At 39.3% G+C, this 25,224-nt stretch overlaps 1 protein-coding gene across 1 annotated transcript in view; it reads right to left on the bottom strand.

Moving 5' to 3' along the window:
* Positions 1–24,633, bottom strand: part of STOX2 (storkhead box 2) — a 147,382-nt gene extending 122,749 nt beyond the window's left edge. Inside the window, exon 1 of the mRNA XM_088131846.1 lies at positions 24,034–24,633. Within this exon, the coding sequence (XP_087987972.1) occupies positions 24,034–24,475 (442 nt within the window). The 5' untranslated portion in view covers positions 24,476–24,633. The remainder of the gene's footprint in view (positions 1–24,033) is intronic.
* Positions 24,634–25,224: the final 591 nt, after the last annotated feature.

The following is a 25,224-nucleotide window of genomic DNA, read 5'->3' on the forward strand; positions in this document are numbered from 1 at the left end:
GCCAAGCAGGGTCAGGCTTTGTTATTTCTTGAATGGGAGAGCATCAGACTAGATTGGGAAGTCAAACAAAGAAAAAACCACTTTCGGAAGGGAAGTAATGGCAAAACATTCTGTACTGTTGCTCAGTGAACTACATGAACATATCTACAAAGTGACTAAGAAGTTGAGCTCAGATCAAAGGACTTGACATTACTGAAAGTCCTGAGAAAAAGAAATAGCCAAGGAATAAAAACACATGAAAAGGGTTTTGCAATACCTAAATTCAAACCGGTCCGTCCGTCCGTCCGTCCGTCCATCCATATCTATCTATCTATCTATCTATCTATCTATCTATCTATCTATCTATCTATCTATCCATCCATCCATCCATCCATCCATCCATCCATCCATCCATCCATCGATCGTATTTGCATGCTGTCACAATCAAAAACAACTCTTGGCAGCTCACATAAAGAAATACAATAGAAAGCAAACGCCATATAAAAATTAAAAATACAACAAACTATCAAAATAGGAAAAGAATAAAAGTTGGCAACAACAACTCAAATCAGGAGAAAGCTCTCCAAAATAGCTCAGTCTTCACAAGCTTGCGGAAAACCAACAAAGATGGAGCAGGTAAATGTACAGATATGACAGCTTCACTAAATGAAGCTTCACTTCATTCAATAAATGTAGGTTGCTCCCCCTTCCCACTCTCCATGCCTATAATATAAAAACTCCATAAATGTATCAACTTCCATGTTTTGAATCTTCAAGAACCCCAATCCCTAAACGCTCACAACTTCAGAAGAAAGGCTCACTCTGCACAGAAGTATTATCAAATAAGACATGAGATGGCAAAATGCTGTTAGATGCCAGATACCAGCCAAGAATTAACATGACTGAAATTAACAGGGATACTTTGCAGTCAGTCAAACTGCCAACTGTCTATAAAAGATAAGCAAGAAGTTGCAAAACATGGCTTAAAGGAAAAGAACACCCAGGAGTTCTGAAGGTGGAGGCAAGGGCAAAAGAATAGCTGAATTAAGGCAGCAAAAATGCATCTGAAATATAATTAAAGATTAGAAACACAGCCTACAGCTGAGCTGTACACTGACGACCTATAAGACCATTCAGCTGGCCCAATCCCAGACCAGAAATGTTAGCATTTTTTGCTTCTATGATCTTAGGTGTATTAGCCTGGCCCTTTGGGGAACAGTTAGCAAAATAAAAAAGGAAGATGATGAAGGCAGAGAGTAAGCCTCATCTTGGTTCTTCTGTCAGAGATAATGTATCCCTTCTTCAATGAGAAAAATGCCTCACCACAAGAAATCACAGCCTTTCCAGAGAAGAATTAAAATAAACTTAAGAATAAAAAGTAAAATTCCATAATGGTTAAGCTCATAGCAAAAGTACTTAAGATACAGGAAATCAGATTTCCTCCTCAAGGATTCATCCAAAACTATTTTGCCAGCCATTGTAATTAGCAGAAATCTGACAAAAGCCAAACATGCTCACACTGGAGCTCTGATTATATATATGCCATAAACTTACAAGCTGAACTCGATACGCAGTAAACGTAGTGAATCATTCTGCCATACCTATTAATGACCCCTCTGTATATGTCTCAGCTGAACTGTAGATAGTAGTCACAGTTGTCGCAAGGGCCTAAAGGAGAAAGCGGGCTCCAGATTTTCATTTACTTAAAGCAAGTTGGCCACTACATTCTGGCAGGCATATCAACTGGAGTTTTCTTCCCAGCCACGGAACATCAGAGATGAGTGAGGATTATTCAAACGTTCTGGGCAATCTTTATCTCCATTCCAGCTAAAAGATTAGGAGGAAGAGGAAAAAAAGGTTGGGCAATATGTTGCTGAGGTAAGCAGAGTACCTATGATAAAAAGGACCACTTAAAAAACAAAAAGTAAGGACCTTCCTTGGACATTACTCAGCAAAAATGGCCAGAATTCCTTGACTGATTGGAAGTCAAATGGGCAACGTACCCCTATGTCACTTACCTAAGGAAGGCACCCAAACTAGCAAAAGAGAAGCGCAGCTCAGAAGATGTAGAGTACTAATAGAGGACTTAATGCCAAATACTAAAAGCAGAAGTCAGAAAGAAGCCATTATTGCTTACATAAACTTCTTGCTCATTAGAAAACATTTTATAATCCTTCTCCTAAACAGAGTTCTGAAGCACTGGACTTAGATGGCTATTGAATTCTCCTAGATTGAATAGCTAACTAAGTTCAGTGCTTGAGAACACAGTACTGCCTAGTTCTTGAAGATTTATGCAATAACAAAGTAGTCTTTTGATGTGGCACAAGTACGCCCTGTTATTTAAGGTGTACAGACTAATATAATTGTTCTCATGAAAACTGTTCAGACCTTAAACATAATTTTTTACTATTTATTTAGTTTAATGCCAATATAAAACACAGAGGCAAGAATTTTCTGTACCCAAATACATATATATATTTGTTTTTTGAGGTCAGTATCTGTTTCTTAGCATCTGCATGCTTGTACCCTAGATCAGTCTTTTCCCAGCCAATTTCCCTCAAATATCTTGGACAAACTCCCATAAATCCTAGCTAGTTGGGAACTGATTTCTAGCTTATGTAAGAGACAACAGATTGGGGAAGTCTATCCTAGACTACAATCACAACATCCAAGAATGACACATTAGCCATCAACCCAATCCTGCCTTCCAGCAGGTATGGTACAGAAGAGATACAGAATGTAATTTTTTCCAATCTGTATACTTGTGGGCTAATAAATAAAAATCAAGACAAGCATAACTACATCTTCCCATTTTTACTTTGATGAAACCTGCAGCAAATTGATTAATATAGGTTTCTACAAGCTTTATGTATCATGACTGAGGCAATGTCTTTCTTAGTATATCTAGGCATCTACTAAGTTTCATCAATGCCACAATCTTCCTGGATACTACTGCAGTATCAGCTGAGGAGTCTTGTGTTCTCACGTCTGGGCATCAATTTCTTTTAAGTTCTAGCATACAGTTGCTAAAGTTTTCTAATGTAAAGACATTGTCAATTGCTTTCTGTAAGCCTGAAGTTCGTTTCATAAAGGTTTGGGCTTCTAGATAGCTAACCAGACATCAGCCATCTTACTCAAGTTTTCAGATGTAGTTTTTCTTTTGCAAATTAAAATAAGGAAAGCTTCCAGACATTGGGAATTTTTAGTAAGTCCCTTGCAACGTCTTTTCCATCTAGTTCATCACATTACCTTCCGGTAATTATCTCATTTTAGAAACCTTTGAAGAGTCCCAGAAGAAAAAGAATGCACCGGCTGAATGTGCCTGCACTTCAGATCAAAAGCAAAAATTTCAGGAAAAAAAATCTTTCTTGTTAATCATTTCCCAAATATAATTCAAAGTTATACATTCAAAACAAAACCACATACTACGTTTGTGTACTTAGACTTTACTGGATTGTGATAAAGGACAAATGAATTGGATTGTTGATTAACTTTACTCTGGAGCTTTAAAAGTTCTTCAACATGAAAAGCAAACAAGTTACCCATATGTCTTATTTTAAGAAGAAATAACTTGGACTAAGATAAAAATCCATCTGGTCTATCATTCTAATATTATAGCGGGAAGACCCTTAGCAGAACATCAGAGCAATAGCCTTCTTGTATTCTTCAGCAACTAGTTTTCAAAGACATTAACTGTGATACTGAATTATCATTGTGACCAGAAACCATTAATAACTTTATCCCTACTTGTCTAATCCACTTTTAAAGTTGTTCAAATTGGTAACTCTTGCAGCATGCACTGAATAAAATACTTCCTTTCACCTGTACTAAAGTCCTGCCAGATGATTTTGGACTCTATTATTAGTAAAAAGAAAAACAATGACCTCTTTCTCTGCATCAGGTATAATTTTATGTATCTCTGTATATTTCCTTACCTTACCCTAAACTAAAAAACAAAACAAAACAAAACTCCATTAACTTTGCCTTTATCAGATGGAGTTGCTTCATTCCCATTATTATTTAATCCCTGCACCTTTTTCAACTCTACAATATGCTTTTTGATATATGTTAGCAATACTACATAGCAATCTATGTGTGGTTACATCATGGGTATAAAGGCATTATATTATTGGCAAGTCTTTTGTGACTCCTTTCCTAATAATTCTCAATGTGGAATTTGCCTTTTCACAATTTTTGCAAATGCAAAAATTTGCATTTTCCTTACTACTGCAACTTCATGATCCATCCATAACTGCTAGCTGAGATCTCAGCAACACAAATATGGAATGAATTTTCTTTGACCCAATAAGCATAACTTCAAGCTTTGCTTAGACTGATTCATATTCACTATTTTAATTCTGCTAGTTGGAGAACAACCTTTTGGAGCGCCTTATTATCCCTTTCTGTTTTAACTAGCCCACATAATTTGCTGCCATCAGGTAAAATCTTGAAGTTCAGCTCAACTCCTACTGATGAATAGATCTATGTTGTTTTCTGCAACAAATGGAAAGAGTTTGTTATTGCCATCTTCAAAGTTGTTTTCTTGACTTCCCAACCTAGTGTACAGCCAGGACTTCCTAGTTGTCCCCCTTTCAAATATTAATCAGGTTCAGCTCTGCTTAGCATTTTCAAGACTGGTAACACTTTGCTGCTACTTAATTTCAGGTAATTTATGCAGAAGGTTAAAATGCATGGATTCCCAATAAAAGTATCTATAGAAACTCACTGCTAATGTCTTTCCATTGCAAGAACTGTCCATTTACTGTGATTCTCTGCTTCCCGTTCTTTAACCAATCACTATTTTACATTAAAAAGATGCAACCCATTTTCCCCAGAGTTAATTTCTCAACCATCACATTACATTCCCTGAAATATATCTGTCATTCCAATCTTGGGTAAAATACATTGCTTATCAACAATATTATATATTTCTATGAAATGCAGAATATCAACCTGAAGCAGAGCAATAAACATCAGGGTCTGGGAGAGAGATGCAATTATAAATGCACGGTACGATAGCTGGTACAGATGGGTTTTATTTTCTGTTCTCAAAGCAACTGTATAGTCCTCCTTTCTACTCATTTTCAAATTCCTCAGGCAGCGAAAGCACTGAAATCAAGGATCTCTCAACTAAAGCAATGTTAATAACATCAAGGATTAAGTTGTCCAAATTGCTTTATTCAGTGTACAAGATAAATTTGCTTTAAGCAGTTACTGTATTACTCTAGGAATCTTGTAATCTGATATCAGTCTTCTGGCTAGTTAATACTAGACTGAAGATAGTTAGACTGTGCGTGAGTCATCTAACTTTTCTTCAGCAAAAGATGTTTACGCTTGCTGTGGTTGTTTTTCATGGGAAAAGACCTGATTTTATTCAAGAATTTGTAGTGCAAGTATTAGCAAGATTTTGTATAACATCACTACATGCATACATTTTTGTCTAAAAAGTAAAACAAATTGCTGCTTTTCTTTATAATTAATTTAATTATAAAGAAAATTATTCACAAACATTTATGATTACAAGGAAAGTGTTTCATATGCTACTATAGCAATAGCTGCCATAAAAGCTGGTAGGAATAAGACAAGACCTTAGATAGGAATCATAATTGTGGCTGAATTCTCTTTCTAAAGATAAGTTAATATTTTGACAAAATTATATTCAAATTCTGACCTTCACAATGCTCAAGGTGTGATTCTGTTTTGTTTGATAGGCATAAAGTCAATGCACCACTTAAAACCATGCTCACAATTATGAACTATAGTCTAATGAACAGTATAATTATATAAAAATAAGCAATTTTAAAAACAAGTTCTGACAAATAAAATGCCCAACATAATTATTATGCAGTTCAAGGACTAAAATTAAAAGCAACTTAAGGAAATGTACAGATGAAACTTTGCTACTCTCTCCTTCCCTTGGCAGCATATGCGTGCGCATGACCATGTATCCACGCGCGCGCACACACACACACAGATTTTTAAAAATGAAAAGCTCTCTGCAAGGACAGGGAATTTGATGCGGTATGCAAGTTTTGGGATTATATGTGTTTGACATAGAGAACTTTTACCAAATGGACAATATTTTGGGGCCCTAGAGAAAAAATTAAACATGATACTTAAAACTCCCAAAAGGGAGTTACCTTTGGCTGAAGTATATCAGCTGCATTTAAGCAAAGGACTGCATACCTGAATCTATTCATGTTCATTCTATCTTGGATATCACTAGAAGCTGGAAAGTTCATGAAGTCTGATTCAGGAATTTATACTATGGATTTCTGAAGTCAGGAATTCATACTTATGACCTCCCCTATTGTTGCCTGTGCTTAATTTCACTTTAAGTACTGTATTTGGGCAAAATGGGGAGGGGGACTTAACTTAAAACATTTTTTTTTTTTTTTTACAATATGACAAATGTTCCTTGATGTGTGCCACCCTGATTAAAAAAGCAGCATTCCCTGAAAAACTATAATAAGGAACAATGCACACACATATTTGGCATTAAACCCAACTGCAGTGGTACCTCTACTTACGAACGCCCCTACTTACAAAATTTTCGAGATACGACCAGCTCCGGCCCCAAAAATTTACCTCGATGTGCAAACTCCGCCTTGAGGTACGGCCATTTTTCTGCCCTGACACGTGGTCGGCGGCCATTTTTCCGTCCTGACACGTGGTCCGTGGCCATTTTTCCACCCGACACGTGGTCTGCGGGCGTTTTTCCACCCCGCCGCACAGTGCGCGGGCGTTTTGCTGCCCCGCCGCGCCCGTGACGCACGGCACGCGGGCGCTTTTCCGCCCGACGCCGGCGCGTGGGCGTTTTGCCACCCCGCCGTGCAGCGCGCGGGTGCTTTTCTGCCTCTGACGCCAGCACGCGGCCGTTTTGCCGCCCCACCATGCGCAGGCGCTTTTCTGCCCCTGACGCTGGCACGCGGGCGTTTTGCCGCCCTGCCGTGCGCGGGCGCTTTTCTGCCCGACACCGGCATGCGGGCGTTTTGCCGCCCCGCCGTGCGGTGCACGAGTGCTTTTCCGCCCCTGACGCCAGCGCGCGGGTGTTTTGCTGCCCCGCCGCGCAGCGCACGGGCGCTTTTCCGCCCGACGCGTGGTCTGCGGGCGCTTTTCCGCCCCTGACGCGTGGTCCGCGGACGCCAGAACGGATTAACGGTAATTACATTGAACCTTATGGGAAAATTTGCTTCGGGGTGTGACCAAATTCAGAGGGCGGAACGGATTAACCGTATTTACATTGAACCTTATGGGAAAATTTACCTCGACTTGCGAGCAACTCGACTTGCGATCAGAGTCACGGAACGGATTAAGTTCGTAAGTAGAGGTACCACTGTAAATAGGACTCTTGGTTAAACGTGCATAGGACAGGAAAATCTGTAGCCAAACCTAGAGCCAAGCTTTATGGCCAACTGAAGCTAAGTTTGATTCTGCCACAGTTGGAGAGAATCATAAATCAAAGGGACAAGCAGCAAATTATTCATAACCCAAATCCAAACAGGGAGTGAATTAAGTAAGCTGAATGCAGTTCCTAAAACCATTTTGAGGCCCTCAGGACCCTCTTTAGATATATACCAGTGAATTTCAGCAGTGTGTTTGCTGAAATTCAGAAATTCTGTTCCTTGAAATTTGACATGAAATCTGCAATATTAAAAAAAAATTCCCAGAAGATTTGAGAAGAAAAATTTGTAAAATCTTAGTTCTATCATACAGATGAATGATTCCCACAAGCTACAGTGTAGCTCTTGACACTTTCCAAAATGTTTAATATGGACTTCAACTACCTCACGTTTTCCCTATTCAAATCAAGACAAACCCCCATATCAAAGAAGCATGGGGACAGAACTTAAAGCTGGAGGAGCCCCATAGGTTGAAGGCCAAAGGACTGAAAAAATAGCCTCCAGCATTATTTTTTAGAATGTGCCTCCAGGAAAATCCAGAAAAAACTTTACCCTCCAAAATAGCCTCTACCAATGCTCATGAAGTCAAGGAAAAAACACCTGTTGAACAAAGCAATATAATTAGAAGATAACATATACTTCAGTGGTCCAGCAGTTGTAGAACAAGACCTCAAATCTAAGATAAATGGGCAAAGTTAGTCATGATACTACACTCAGTTATGGAAAGACATAAGTCATTTCCAACTAATGATTTCTAGCATCTTCTGAATCCAACCATCACTGTACTGATGGAATTGTGATTTTAGGGTTAATTTGAAGAAGGCAACAGAACATTATTTATGGCCCCAGAATTGACCTTCACTACTTGCTGGGAACAAAGCAGATAGAAAAAAAAGTAGATTAAATAGGCTATAACTGCAATCCTTGTTAACATTCTTTTCGCTTTGAATTACAAACTTTATCAGCTACTGTACAGCAAAAAAGTGAAAGGAACAAGTGAAGGCCCAGTGGCTCCCGCGAGAACAAAACCCAGCCTTTCCAACCTATATAGATAAGGGACTGGCTAGTTTAGATATATGCGCCTCAGCAAGAACAAACGCCCATCCTTTGGGCATTAGTACCTACCTTTTTAGGAGTGTTTTAACTGTGTATACCAATAAAATTGTATTAACTTATGATGTAATGCTTTTCTGATTGTAGCTGTTTAAAAACCCAATGATTTGCATGGAGTGCTGTACTTACCTTGAAAGCCAATTTGCAAGTGCCCTTTACTCTGCAGAATAAAGCTATTAAAGAGATTTCCACTTTGCGTGTCTGATTGGTTCGTGCACACCAGGTGCAAACCCAGCTTTTTTTGGAGACAACAGTATCAATATGATAGTAATAAAGACAAGTTTTATAGCACTTTAATGATGGCTGGATGATGTTCTGAAGATGCTATAAGTTGGTATCAGAAATGACCATATATTCATTGAGGTTCTTATAGAAAATGAGAAATTATTGACCAAAACAAGAGCAATGTGTTCAAACAATTTCCCACATTTCATTTTCATAGATTTGCAAATTTTATTTCCTTTCTTCCTTCCCCGGTCTTGTTTTCAAAAGGATTGGCATTCTCTCTAGAAGAAGTCAGTGGTGGTGATTCTTGACTGCCTATTAAGGGTTTTGTATGGGATTCTAATTGGAACTGTTTATCCTGGTTAATTGTAAGCTTCCCAGAGTCACAATGTCTGGCTGCTACATAAATGCTTCAAACAAATAAAATTTAAAAGAATCTGATGGAAGACTTAAAGAGAATCTCAAAATTCATATAGTCATACCATTTTGTAACCCTGACTTGGCCATGTTGTCCTAAGCTGTAATTCTCAATTTTTACTGCTTTAATAGATATTTGTACATTTCTTTCATATGTTAAATACTTAAGATATGTACTTGACTGAAAATGATCAGGGACAAAAACTTTTCTATGTACAGTGGGGCAAAAAAGTATTTAGTCAGCCACCAATTGTGCAAGTTCTCCCACTTAAAAAGATGAGAGAGGCCTGTAATTTTCATCATAGGTATACCTCAACTATGAGAGACAAAATGGGGAAAAAAATCCAGAAAATCACATTGTCTGATTTTTAAAGAATTTATTTGCAAATCATGGTGGAAAATAAGTATTTGGTCACCTACAAACAAGCAAGATGTCTGGCTCTCGCAGACCTGTAACTACTTCTTTAAGAGACTCCTCTGTCCTCCACTCGTTACCTGTAGTAATGGCACCTGTTTGACCTTGTTATCAGTATAAAAGACACCTGTCCACAACCTCAAACAGTCACACTCCAAACTCCACTATGGCCAAGACCAAAGAGCTGTTGAAGGACACCAGAAACAAAATTGTAGACCTGCCCCAGGCTGGGAAGACTGAATCTGCAATAGGCAAGCAGCTTGGTGTGAAGAAATCAACTGTGGGAGCAGTAATTAGAAAATGGAAGACATACAAGACCACTGATAATCTCCCTCAATCTGGGGCTCCACGCAAGATCTCACCCTGTGGGGTCAAAATGATCACAAGAATGGTGAGCAAAAATTGCAGAACCACACGGAGGAACCTAGTGAATGACCTGCAGAGAGCTGGGACCAAAGTAACAAAGGCTACCATCAGTAACACACTATGCCGCCAGGGACTCAAATCCTGCAGTGCCAGGTGTGTCCCCCTGCTTAAGCCAGTACATGTCCGGGCCCGTCTGAAGTTTGCTAGAGAGCATTTGGATGATCCAGAAGAGGATTGGGAGAATGTCATATGGTCAGATGAAACCAAAGTAGAATGTTTTGGTCTAAACTCAACTTGTTGTGTTTAGAGGAGAGAGAATGCTGAGTTGCATCCAAAGAACACCATACCTACTGTGAAGCATGCGGGTGGAAACATCATGCTTTGGGGCTGTGTTTCTGCAAAGGGACCAGGACGACTGATCCGTGTAAAGGAAAGAATGAATGGGGCCATGTATCGTGAGATTTTGAGTGAACACCTCCTTCCATCAGCAAGGGCATTGAAGATGAAACGTGGCTGGGTCTTTCAGCATGACAATGATCCCAAACACACCGCCCGGGCAACGAAGGAGTGGCTTCGTAAAGAAGCATTTCAAGGTCCTGGAGTGGCCTAGCCAGTCTCCAGATCTTAACCCCATGGAAAACCTTTGGAGGGAATTGAAAGTCCGTGTTGCCCAGCGACAGCCCCAAAACATCACTGCTCTAGAGGAGATCTGCATGGAGGAATGGGCCAAAATACCAGCAACAGTGTGTGAAAACCTTGTGAAGACTTACAGAAAACGTTTGACCTCTGTCATTGCCAACAAAGGATATATAACAAAGTATTGAGATGAACTTTTGATATTGACCAAATACTTATTTTCCACCATGATTTGCAAATAAATTCTTTAAAAATCAGACAATGTGATTTTATGGATTTTTTCCCCCATTTTGTCTCTTAGTTGAGGTATACCTATGATGAAAATTACAGGCCTCTCTCATCTTTTTAAGTGGGAGAACTTGCACAATTGGTGGCTGACTAAATACTTTTTTGCCCCACTGTACATGGTCACTCATGCTCTGGTCATCTCCTGTTTGGATTACTGCAAGACACTCTACATGGGGCTATCCTTGAAGAGTATTGATGTCAGGCCTAGCCCAAGGAAGTCCTGGAGACTGTGTAGGTTCAATCAACAAGGTTTATTAGCTAGCGCTTATTTACAGAATCTTTTCAGACTGACCAGTAGTTCCCAGGCACAACTCTCTACTATCTTCTGGAATGTTTAGGGATGCGCCAGCTTTCTCCGCTTATCTCCAGAGCGTTGTACTGGAGACGAGAGCACCGTTTTCACCCCCCTTCCTCCATTCCAGTCCATCACAATTTGGATCTTACAGCTGGAACAAAATGCAGCAGCGTGAGTAGTTTTGAACACCCCTAGGGTGGCACATATAACCCCCCTGTTATGCAAGCTGCATCGGTTGCTGTTTGCTTAATATTGATTATTACCTTTAAAGCCCTTCATGGCACAGGACCAGGTTATCTGAGGAGTCGTCTCATCCCCATTATATCCACCTGCCCCACTCGGTCCAGCAGAAGGAGCATGTTGCAGACCCCACCAGTCAAGGAACTTCAGCTGGCAGGGTCTAGGAAGAAGGCCTTTTCTGCTGTGGCCCCTGACCTGTGGAACAGCTTGGCACCTGAGGTGCAGTCTACCCCCTCTCTCCTGGCCTTCCAGAAAAGTGTGAAGACATGACTATGCCAGATGGCCTGGGGGCCTGATGGGGGCTAGCATTGTTGGAATTGGCTGGTGGGATAATCATTACTGCTCCCCTCCATCATCATGAATTGTATATAGTCCTTTTATATAGAATTGTTTTAGCTAATTTTAATATGGATATTTATATTTTTTAATTGTTTTTATTGTTTTGGATTTTTAATTGTGAGCTGCCCAGAATCACCCTCTGGGGGAGATGAGTGGCATATAAATTTAATAAATAAAAATAAATAAATAATAAATAAAATAATGTCACACTCCAGTGAACATTCGGGGGAAAAATTGGGCAACATTCTGAATGAATATTATCCAAGGGTAAAAAAATAGTTAGATTTCACATTAAGAGATGGGCAAATGCAGATGAGATAAGGGGCACTATACAATAAATGAGAATGTTAACTGGGGAGTGAGCATTTTCAAAAAATGTCTGTTTCTTTCAAATATGTGGTTAAAGTACAGGATATTTATATGTACTATACACATAGCAAAACATTGAATATGAGTCTAAAAGCATGATTGATCTGGTGGCTCATGATGAACGGTGAAGAGAATTAGTGAAAAATTCAAGGATGATGAGAGCTTCTGGATGTGGGACATACCATGAGAGGATGAGAGAAGTTACTGCATAATTTTTAGAGAAAGAAAAAGATACTGTAAAGATTTAAGGGAAGTATACAATGTTGAATTATGGGATACTTTGCATTAATATACAGTTAAAGATTGGTTGCCAAATGCAAGAAGAAGAAAATGTGTGATAATAAATGGAATACTTAATGAGAGGTTCAACACTAAGCAGGAACTAAGGTAAGGATGAATGATATTCCCATAGTTGTTTAATTTATTTATGGATAAATATATAAAGTATGCTTGTGCTGACATCAGGGGTGTGTTGATGGGGACAGGAATGTACATGCACTTTTGTACACAGATGATATCATGTTGCTGGGTGGGACTCTGTATGATTTGTAGCAAATGTTAGTGTTATACAATAAGTATGGATTTTTAAATTAATGTATTAAAAACCAATTGTCTGACAGAAAAGTTGAACTGTTAGTTATACTTAAATGGTAGTACATGAATTTGTACCTCTTGGTAAAAAATTTACTAAAGTTGGGAAAATGGATGGAGAAATGTTAAGACCTACAAACGATGGCAGAAAAGTAATGGGTAGTTTGTGATCTGTTCTGAGATGTGAATGTTTTTCAAAAGAAGTGAAAATGGTTGTGCAGAAGAGCATGCTTTTGCCCACTCTCCTACATAAAGTTAAGTATTGTGAGAGGAAAATTTTAGTAGCCTTCTATATGTTTTAATGTTAGTTTTGATTGCATTTGATAAAGCCAGGTTAGTTTCTTGTGACCTGTAGGGCAATGACAGGAAAAGTCAAATGCAAGACTAAGCAAACTTGCTGATGGGAACAGAAGAGGAAGGTATGGTAAAATTAGCACCAAGGACGTTACGAATCAGTTGCTACACCTAGGAGTCATGTCTGTGGTTTGTGGTTTTAAAGGATAAAAAGGATTGCATCTGAGGGGGTCAGTACCATTTTGGTCAAGCTGTTTACCTGACGGCTCGATTAAAATGGTCATCGCATTGCAATGTGAATCTAAGTACGTACCTTGTATGCTATTGGTTGAACTAACTTGCTTGTTGAACTAACATTTAATAAAGCTTTTAGAACTTTGAAGTGACTTGTTTTATGGTATGTCTGCCTCCCGTGTTTAACATGGTTTTTCCCCTGACAGTATGCTAGTTTAAAGTAGTGGGAATGGGGCAGAGGAAATAGGCTCAATAATGAATGGGTGCTAAATGAATGTGGATATGACCAGTATGAAAAAAGTATGTTGAGGTGGTTTGGTCATACTGAGACAATGAACAAAGATCAAATTGCAAAATAAATATATGAAAGATGACTGGATGGGTCAAGAGGAAGGAGAAGATCAAGAAAATAATGGTTGGATGTTATTGAGATCTGGAAAAAAGAGATGAGAAGCTTAAAGAACAAAATGCAATGTATGAAGCTGCACATAGATATGATGGAAAACGGAAAAGTATGGAAAGGGTTTCTTATGTCATATCTTTAATTTTTTTGGCTTACTACCGCTGACTCTTTTTCTGTACATTGCATAAATGGAGTGGTATGATGGTTTTGTACCTATGCATGCATTTATTTAATTCAATTTAGACACTATCAACTCCAACTGACTCTGACCAGTTCATAAATAATAACATAAAAACCAATACAACCAAAACTAAGATGGAATCTAGGCACATTATAAAGACAAAAACAAAACAACAGGCACGCCCAACAGTGGGCCTCATCCATCTCACCCCAAGGAAGGGAGAACAACCAAGTCTTCAGGACTTTATAGAACATCAACAGGTGGGAGCCATACAGATTTTCAAGAGGGATCTCATTCCAAACGACAGGCTTGTGACAGGGGGGACATGCTTCCTGGGTCTTCCTAGTGCTTCAGACATACTGGCGCTAATAAAATACCAACAACGCAAAATCCTCTATTTATGTAATTCATTATATTTATATAATGAATGCAAGGAACGCAAGAAAAACCACCTAATGGTATTCCTATTTTTAAAAAGGATTGTGGAAGACATTCTTCATTTACAGTTTTCACTGTCATGTGAAGACCCAATTACACAGACCCCAACATCAAAACCCCATCCCAGATTCTATACTAATTTGACTAAAATGATATGACAAAAGATGCAGCATAAAAACATATTTCACTGAACGTTTTTCACCAACACAGAAAAAGGCTGAAAAATATGAACCTGGATGTTAGAACTACATACTCTACAAAGCAAGAAAGGAATTGTGCTGTTAGCAATTAAGTTTCATCCTTTTCAAAAACAAGTAAAAATTTGACAGAATTATAATACACTTGAACGAATGGTTCCCTTGAACGAACTTCTGTAGTAGAAAACAAAGTTATATGACAATTTCTCACTTTGTAGAAAAGCAGGGTTAGGTGTAGGAGAAATATGAAATCACTTACCCAAAATATCTGATAGCTTCTTCAGTTCATATTTTAATACAAACAGACAAGTAGACTTATAACAACTCTAGTCTTCTGAAGAAATTACAAGTACTGAAATCCAGAAAGTAATTCTCTTAATTATGTCAGATCTTACTTATATAAAGAACGAGAATCTAGAGAATTTTACAAAATTGATTATGAACCAACAGATTCAATTTTCAATGAGCCTGAATAAATTCATGAATTAAAAAATAAGTAGTAGCATTTTATAAATCAATATAAAATCATTATAAAAATGGTGATCCAATGGTGTTTTACATCAGCTAAATTATTTAAAATAATTAAGAGTGATATTATTTATTATTTGATTTTAAGACCATTTATCATTCCTGAAATTACTGGGTGATATAAGTATCTAAAATAAAACTTCTTTTTGAATATAAGAAGGCTTTGTTGTTTCTTATACAAGCTGCAGTCAAGAAGTCTATGTGCTAAATACTAAAAATTAAAGAGATATTCCAAAATTGAGAGAACATATATGTTAAATGCACAATTAACTACAGTAGAACAATCATTTGAACCACTTGGGCATATCTATGGAATACAGATTACACAGACCATTTGAAGTACAATTCAGCGGTTTCATGTATTTTAGAATACTAAAGAATGCAATATCTTTAAAGCATTTGTTCTTAGGACAAAATCAAAGCATTTCTCTGATTTATTTACTATATAAATACAAAAACACAGTACAAAGAGTTGGATCCAGATTAAGAGTAAGCACAGTGAAATAAATGCAGTGGCTTAGTCATAACTAACTTGATGTCCATTTTAACTGGCCATTTTAACTATGATTAAGTCCTATTAAACTGCAGGTTACTGAATGCTTTTCAGCCTTTAGAACATTTTTAAAACAAAAAACATACAAAACAAGTGCTCACAAAATTTGTATGGTGAGGAAATTGTATGGCTTGGTACCAGTGACATCACATTCCAATTGGTATCTATACTGTGTGGTATCTGTGTAAGCAAGAATCAAAATAATAATAATAACAACAATTATTGATAAGAAAGACAAAAAAGTCTGGATAGTGGACATTGCAATACCTGGAGACAACACAATAGAAGAGAAAGAACTGGAGAAAATCACAAAATACAAAGACCTGCAAACAGAAGCAGAACAACTATGGCAGAAGGAAGCAAAGATATTACCAATAGTTACAGGGGGCTTAGGTGCAATCCCAAAATATCTGGAGCACCACTTGAACACCACTGGCATTGAGAAAATCACCACCAGTCAATTGCAAAAGGCAGCTTTACTTGGAACAGCTTACAACGTGCAACGATACCCTTAACACCATCAAACAACAACGTCTACCTATCTCAGGTCCTTGGGAAGGACTCAATAGGTGGATAAAAATGCCAAATCCAGTTTAAACATCTGGCTGACTGTGCGACCAACTGTAATAATAAATAATGATAATAATAATTTTTAAACTTGTATGCTGCCCAACTCGCAACAACTCTGGGTGGCTCAAATCACAATTTCTCCCACAGCAAAATATTTTAGCACAAGACTTGAGAAGAATTACATTTACACCACAAAACACATCCCTTAAGGAATGCTGCTTGAGGACTTTAAACATCCTGTAGACTTCCAAGGCTCTGAAACTGACAGTATGAAAACAAATGGTAGAATAATCTGTTCCTGTTAGCAATGCTGTTAGCAATGCTAACAGGATACATGCAAAAGATAAATGCCTTATCAAGATCTATTATTACTATGAAATCAAAAACTCAGTGAAAGTAAGTTTCCATGATTCAAGAGAGCTTATTAGGAATCCGACAGTAACCATTTTGCAATTGTCAAAGAAATCAGTAGTATTTAATGTGCTATATCTAATGCACATTTCAACAGTTACCAACTTATGACTAGAAAATTACAACAAAGTACCATTCCCAAGAGAGAAGATTAGTGGAAAGTTAATTTGAAGAGGAAGAAAGTGCAGTGAGTGAAGAATGTGCACACTCAGCTTCAGCTCAAGGAACTGTTTAATAACTGCTCTCCTCTCATGCATGGTAGCTTATGAACAATGGACAATATTCCAGCCAAGCTTGCTCGGCTGGACTATTTCTGGAGCTATTGAGTTCAATTACTGAACAGACTTCTCTTGAAAATGGATTGTTTGGGGAAGAAAATAATCTTATAATTGAGGAAACTGGCTTCTGAACCATACCAGTCATTTACCATAGAGTTTGTTAACTTTTCCAGCTTTTAATACCATCCTAGGCTTTAATATTGATATTTTCCAGCAAGTCTCTTTCTTTGCATCAAGTATTCAGCATTATAGAAACAGTTACAACTGGGCACTCGATTCAGGGAGATGCTAAAAGCATCCATGGGAAGTTCAGTTTGTCAATAAAGATGAATCAAAGGAGAAACAAAACACTTATCATTATTTGCTGTATCATCCCATGACATCTTCCTGGTTAAGGGCTCCAGACAGGCCAGTCGCATGCAGTAGATCTGAGATACATCAAAACATCAATCCTGGATCAGAACAGAGTCCATCAATACCTTTTCTTTATTTTCCTGTCACCACCCCTTTTTGCATACCATTCTCAACAGACTTGAATTATGGATTCCTAAGCCTACCAAATATTTTACATAGCTCCATCTCCAAGCAATTCTGACATGTAGACACACTCCCCAATTTCCTAACACTTCAACAGGTCTGATAATTACAAGGTACTAAAGGAAGATTACTAGAATGTAGCCCTTTAGCATAACAAGCAAACACAAAGAGAGAGAGGCAGACAGAGAAAACCTAAATGGTACCCATTTAGAGAAGGAATATTAAAGCTTCATTCCCAGATTTTCTGTAAGCCCTCCTTACATTGCTCAAAAGTTCTTGTTATTGACAATTATTGACCAGTCTCATCTCACTGACCATTTATACTGTAGCTCTCCAAATAGAAATTAGCCACAGTAACGTTTTTGCTATATATACAATTAAATAAAATTTTGTATATGCACGAGCACACGCATTCTTCTCTGCTACAAATTTCAAAAGGCATGCTAATTCCAAGATTAGAAGGAAAGATCATTCTCAACTGCAGAAAGATTTCCCCTTTGGGGACTGCACAATTACTTAAATCTTTCACCCACAGAAACATGATTGACTCACTAATTACAGTTCAAAAACATCCTTTGCTTAAGGTTCTAATACTTTAACTTTATTATCCTACTTGTAAATATTAACATTGAATAGTACATATTCAAGGTACTATGTATTCTGTATTGCCAGTGTTGCTTCTCTGATTGCCAATTATGTTTATTTTATATATGCTATTATTTTAACTTAACTGTATTGCATCTTAAAGTAATATGGATTTTCATTATGAGATGCTGAAAATGCTTGATGACTCGTATTGGCTTGGGTTCAGATGTAATACCTAACCATAATTCAATAATCCAAGCTTCAACCATGGGAACACTTTGCCATATCCCCTTTGTTCTGCTATTCGTTCTTCTGTAATTTTACCATTACAGCTAAACTGGCATACTATGGTGTCTACTTGCCCTCCAGTCTAAAATGCAAACTAATCTGATTATAAGTTGCAATTCTTCTTTTGAAGTCAGATGCAACAGCAAACTCTGTTTTCTGCAAAGGAGAAAAGAGAAGGTTCATGGAAGAAAAAGAAGAGGAAGTGCATGGTTTGGAGCTTACTCACTTAAGTCAACTCATGGGCTGATGTTCCATTTGAACCAGAACATTGTGAAGGTACTTTACAGATAATGTAGAATAAAAAAAAGATTTAAAAAGTTAAAACTATGCAGAGCTATAAATAGTTCGAGAGACATGAATTTTTTAACCTCAATCTACACCACAACTAGTATTTTAAAATATATACTTCACAAATGTGTATTTTGTTTTTCATTACAAAATAAATTCAAGGAGACTTTCAGGCAAAATTTATTTCAAACAAAAAATATTATCTAGGAATACCACAGTGATAAAAGGCAATGCCTTCCAAAAATAAAGAAACAGAACAATTCCTTTGTTAGTATTTTACACAGGATATTTGACATGACTCCATTTACAAGTCTAAAATAAGTATTCCGAATATTGAACTGTAATGAAGGAAATAGGATCCTTTACTAATAAAGAACAACTATCTGATGGTTTTGTGACAGGCTAAAGAGAAGCGGTGTATCTCAGAGAAACAGAGTGCGCTGCATATGTAACCGCTGAATCCTTGGCATCTCCCATTAAAAGAATCAAATTCAACTTAAAGGCAGAGCTGAGCTTCCAAAGAGTCTCAACCATTCAAAGACAATTCTACATAACATGACTTGGTACAAAGGAATTTGTTCTGTCTGTAGATCTGCATATGGATTTTTTATTGCCTGACCTCCATATTGGAAAGGTCATTATAAGACCAATCACCATTGTACAATGCAGGTGGCAGAGGGCCAATCAGAAATCTAACTCCAAGAGCCAGAAAAAGTCACAAGAGGTGTGTCTGTATGTGTATATTTATCTCAGCTATAGAGGAAGATGAAATAAGTAATGTTCCTGCATTTAGTGACATGGATTAGAGAACTGCTAACAACACTTGCTATAAAGTTCCCTAGTTAAGTATAAAAAAGTAGACACCATGCTTCTGTGAAGTCAGAAGTCAAAAGAAAACTATTGGCTACAAGTAACAATTGCTGACTAACGGATTTAGCCAAAGTCTTTGAGCCTATGACTAGTTCTCTACTGATATTTCCTTAAGTTTAAAATTCACAGTCTGTTCCTTACACTAAAAAGACATCCAATTATTTCATACAGCCATGTCTTCATAGCTGAAACACAATAAAATTTCAGTGAAACACACACACACACATATAGCAGTGCACAATTCTTTTAAATATAAGCAGAAACGTTTTGTAGCAATAATAAAGGTTTAAAATATATTTTTCAATTAATTTTATACTCAAAGCATACAACACATAGAGCTTCTAGAAATGTGAATATCAAAACCTTTAATAAGAGCAATGAGATAAGAGGACAATCTAGGTATAGCATACAGGTATTCCTTGCTTAACAACCACAATAGGGACTGGAAAATTGGTCATTAAGCAAGGTGGTTGTTAAGCGAGTCACTACATGACTGGACCTAATTTTACAACCATTTTACAGTGGTCGTAAAGCGAGTCACCACAGTCATTAAGCGAATCCAGCTTCCCCAATGGATTTTTTTGCTGGAATTTGGAGTTTAATCACCATGTGATTCGTTTAACCATATGATTCACTTAATGACCACCATGATTTGCTTTACGACCATCATAAAAAAGGCCACAAATTGTGATCACATGACCGTGGGATGATGTGGCAATTTGTGATGGTCATAAATGCAAGTACAGGTCATAAAGTGCTTTTTCAAGGCCATCATAACTTCAAACTGTTGTTAAACAGTCATTAAGTGAGGACTACCTGGAACACAATTTCTGCCCTTATCAAATAGTATTTTTATGGTGATAAAAAATGACAATAAACTAATTATAGACTATTGGGAGAAATGTCCTGATGAATCCAGATCAAGATGGCAATGCTGGGTAAATGTTTATGATAGATTTTTAAAAGTAGGTTAGAGAAGCTATTGCAGTACCGTTTCCTTTTTTCTATATGCTCTCATATTAGAAAGTGTTTTGTATTTTTTTTAGTCTGGGCCTCATACTAGGGGCCTCAAGACTGCTTCCCCTTATATAGCTTTAAATGTTATATTAGCTACTGACCAGTAGGAGGCACTACATGACTGGTTTCATCCTTATCGGGAGTCCAGGAGGTATCCTGCATATTAGACATTCTATTGTTGTGTTCTAGAAGTTGTGTCAGAATCACCTTGGTGTAGTGGTTAAGCCATCAAGCTAGAAACCAGGAAAGCTAGCTGGGTTATCTTGGGCCAGTCATTCCCCCCAGCCCTAGGAAGAAGGCAAGGGCAAACTACTTCTGAAATCTTGCTAAGAAAACTGCAGGGACTTGTCCAGGCAGTCTCCAGGAGTTAACACTGATTCAAAGGTACCAAAAGAAGAGATAATGAGAGAGAGAGAAAGAGAGATGTTGTGCACAGGTAGTCCTCACTGACCATTCAAAGTTACAACGGTGCTGAAAAAATAACTTTACAGCTCATTTGCAACCTGCGCAGCATCTCTGAGTTATGTGATCACCATTATAGTGCGTACTGTCCAGTGCCTGACCTGTGTTTTTTCCTTTTTTCCCCCCTTGCAGAGCAGAGAGATTGGAGAGGAAGGGATTGCAAGGGAGTAAGCTGTTTGCTCTTCTACACATTGAAAGCAATGTGATCATGCCAGCAGCCCAGGGCTGGGAGTCATGGCACACTGCGCAAACAACTTACAGTACTCTCTTGAAATCTCTTTCTCCCTGATCTCTCTGCTCTGCGAGGGGGGGGGGGAACAAGTGATGTCTGTAGACAATCTCTCCTTTGCCTGACCCTCCGTCCCCTGCAAAGCAGAGAAATTGGAGAGGGATTTCAAGAGAAAATTTACTCTTCTACACATCAAAAGCAATGCGAGTTGTTTCAACGAGATAGGCAGTGAAAAATTTGATAAATAAATAAATAAAATGCAATTGCACTGGCAGCGGGAAAGGGTCAGGCAAAGGAGAGATTGCCTACAGAAATAGCTTGCTTTTTTCCTTCCCCCCAACATCCCACTGAGCAGAAAGATTGAAGAGGAAGGGATTTCAAGAGAGTAAGCTGTGGAGTCTTTGGGGTTCTCAGAGCTTGGTTGGTTTCTTGCAAATGTTTGTTACCCGGCTAGGTAACCTCTTTAGTGCTAGAATGGAATGGGGTTTGCTCTCTGTTTATACTCTGTATATATACTGTTTATATACACTGTTTATATGGTATATAAACAGAGAGCAAACCCATTCCATTCTAGCATTGAAGATGTTACCTAGCTAGGTAACGAAACTTTGCAAGAAAACAACCAAGCTCAGAGAACCCCAAGGACTCCACAGTTCAACCCTGAGCTACACATATTCTCTTCTAGAGAGTAAGCTGTTCGCATAGTATCCCCATGGCTCCCAGTCCCTGGGCTGTGGCACGATCACATTGCTTTTGATGTATACAAGACAATAAGCAGGCAATGGAGCATTCAAAGGGTAGGGGAGCAATTAGGAGGCAAACAATAGGCAAAGATGTGGAACTGACTAGTCTTGTCTCTTTCCAGCCGGAAAACACAGTCGTGATTTCCCACTTAATGACCACTTTGCTTAGCGGCAGAGCTGCCAGTCCCAATTAGGGTCATTAAGCAAGGACTACCTGTAGTGCCTCCTACTGATCAATAGCTAACTTGTTAAAAAAAAAATTACTGCTTTTAAAATGACAAAAAAAGAAAAGGAAAAAGAACAAAACACAAAGATAATTATAACAGAAATACATACATTGTCAAAGAAAACAAAAAAACCCACATAGACAACGCTTTTTTAAAAAAAATAAAAAAAGGAAAAGAAGAAAATATAGTATGATATATCATTTTAACAAAAGTTACAATTCTATATATACTTATCTAATACAAATATTATTCAAATATGTATATATTTCTAATATACTTATATAAGTATCATGTTTTTCTAACTGACTGTATTTTGTATAAATGAGTCCCATATTTCATTATACTTGTCCATACAAAGTCTAAGTCTATAGGCAATCCGCTCACAGGTGACAAGCGCAATCAGATTTTCAATCCATTGAGTAAAAGGGGCCATACATTTATCTTCCCAATGCTGCAATATCAACTGATCAATAGCTAACCTAACAAAAAGTATGTTACCTACATCCCAAAGAGGTGAACCAAGATTTTTATTATTAATTCAATATCACTGCTTTGACTAATTAGTGAAACTCAAATAATAATATGCCGTTAGGCATAACAATCCGAATGAAAGTTATAAGCAGCCAAAAATAAATCTGTGCAGTTATTTCTATATCAATTATTTAATAATTTGGGGGGGGGGAATCATAGTCTTTGTTCTATTCACAATGCAATCCTAAAAAATCTATTCAGAGGTGCAAACTTCTGCAAGTCAGGATTATTTACACCAGACTCTAGCCTCAAACCTATTCAATGCAAAAATGTCCCGTGACTGCTAGCACTTTTTAATCAAAATACTCAGCCATTTATTCTGTTTCTCTCATAAAACAGCACGCTAGACAAGATAAAAAAGATAAAAGTCTTATCTGAGCTCAACTCCTGAGAATTACATGGACACATCCGTGCGCTTTTCTTGGCAATAATCCAAGTGGTTTGCTAAAGTCTTCTTCCAAGATATTTTCCCACCTTCTCAATCTTCTTGCCTACGGCCCCCGGAATTATATCATAATGCAGATACCATGCTAAAAAAATTACCAAATAACACAAAAATAGCTTTAACATTTTTTTTTTTTTTTAACTAGCAGCAAAAAATACAACATTTTCTGGAATAATCTGAGAAAGCTGCTTACAGGCCTCATATACAAATTAACCTTTTATAAATAGGGATTGCAGAGAACTCTTGCAATTACCTTGTTAACAAAGATGAAACACTGAAGTTTCTACAAAGGTGAATGTGTTCCAAACCCAGATGCCACTCAGGTACCAAGCTTCAAATCTACATTTGCAAACACAAGCTAAGGATGCAATTGTTACTGTGCCAGATTCTTCTAATGTAGAAGCCAGCTTTCCCCCCTAGCTTCTGATGCAGGTGGTTGAAAGAAAACAGAGGCCACCAAGGAAATAAACGGGTGTGTCTAATTTGGCAACCACTCAGGCAAACGTCCACCGCCAATAAGTCAAGATTAAAGGGATGGCTGAAGACAAGTTTGACAAGCAAAGGGTTAAGAGACATTCTTTTTCCTTATATTACCTGCCGAACCTGTCTTTAGTTATACTTCCTGCAGATGTTGGTAAGGAAAAAAAAGTGCGAGAGAGAGTATTTCCAGTTTGGGTTAATTTCATGGCTAAGACGTGGAAAGTTGCAACTGCTACAGTTGCCTTTGGACCACGAAGTGCGCGCGTACAGCACCGCACGTCCGGGCACCGCCGTCCCCACGAGAAGCGTCCACTGGGGGGGGGGGAGCGCTAAGAAGCGGAGGAAGGAACCCCGCTCGGCGTCTGCAAAACAGGCCGAGCCACAGCGCCTTCCTCCCCGCCGGCCACGAAGGAGCGCGACTCTTTCCTCCCACTGCGGGGGAAAACGTTGGCGCCCACGGCGCAGGGAGGCGCGCGGGCGCCTCCCCCGCCTCTCCGCGGGGACGCAGCTGCTCCCCCCGTCCTGCCCCGGCTTGTCCCGCGCCGCCTCCGGCTCGGCGCGCTCTTACCCAGGCACTTGATCTGGAAGCCGGCGGGGGGCTTGAGGGACCTGCGCATCCAGCCCTCGCGCAGCACTTCCAGGTGCTCCTCCTTGCCCTGGATCAGCAGCACCTGCTCGTCGATCCAGCCCAGGAAGAAGGTCTCGGCCACGGCGGCCGTCACCTTCTTGTTCCAGAAGTGCTGCATGTTGCCCTGCTTGAAGTCGGCGAAGATCTCGTACCCGATGTGGTGGCGCCCCAGCTCGCTGTCCGCCGCGGGCTCGCCCTCGGCTCGGCGCCCCTGGCCCGCGCCGTGCCCGTCCGCCGCTCCCCCGCCGGCGTCGCCTTCCTGCTGCACTTGGGCCGGCTGCTTGGGCGGCCGCGAGGCGGCTTCATCCCCACCACAGGGGCGCAGGACGATGGCCAAGGAATGCGGGGCAATCTGCAGAAATTTCTCCAGCCTGCGCGGCATGTCGGCGCCGGAGGAGATTTAAGGGGAGCCGTTCAGCGCCGCAGCAACGGCGAGCGGCCGCCGCCAACTTGGCCCGGCCATGAGCGCCGGGCAGAGCACGGTGCAGCCGCCCTGCCAGTCTGGCGCTACTCCCAGCTCAGCCTGAACCGCCCCCGCCGGGCCAGCTGCAGGTTCAGCGTCTCCCCGCCCGGCCCGCCTTCTCCCCGCCACACGTGCGGCGCCCGGCCCGCCTCCCGGCCAGAGGGCTCCCCGCGACTCCTCCCCGGCGGCCCTCCGGAGCGTGCGGGCCGGGCCGGCCGACGCGCAGCTCCCTTTCTTGGGTTTATTTTGCTGCCTTTTAACGTGACGCGCCCAATGTTATAACGTAAATGCTTAACTAAAAGGCTTTCCTTAAAAAGAGTTTCGCAGCACTGCTAACTTTTCTCCGTAATTTAGCAAACCAGCTAAACAAACACTGGAGCCTAATTAAAAAATGTTCATCACGAGCCATTGCCTGAAGACAATGAATTGAAGAATAACCCGGATCATTTCCCACTTCATAAAAATCAAATGTAAATATAAACTCCACTTCCTGTTCACATATCAAGGAGCACAGGTTCTAGCAAAAAGAGTATTTGGCCCCCCTCGGTTCACTCGCAGAAGCTAGAATTGGAAAAGGGCGTCAGGTCCAACCCTCTGCTCTGCAAATTAAAGCATTTCAGTCTGGCCTCCACCTCAGCGTAACCATCCAAGTGGAGTCCAAAATCTTT

This window comes from Python bivittatus, unplaced genomic scaffold, assembly GCF_059951505.1.
Source record: "Python bivittatus isolate LINGU-HERP-01145 unplaced genomic scaffold, Pbiv_v1 ctg000070_np1212, whole genome shotgun sequence".
Taxonomy (NCBI): Eukaryota; Metazoa; Chordata; class Lepidosauria; order Squamata; family Pythonidae; genus Python; species Python bivittatus.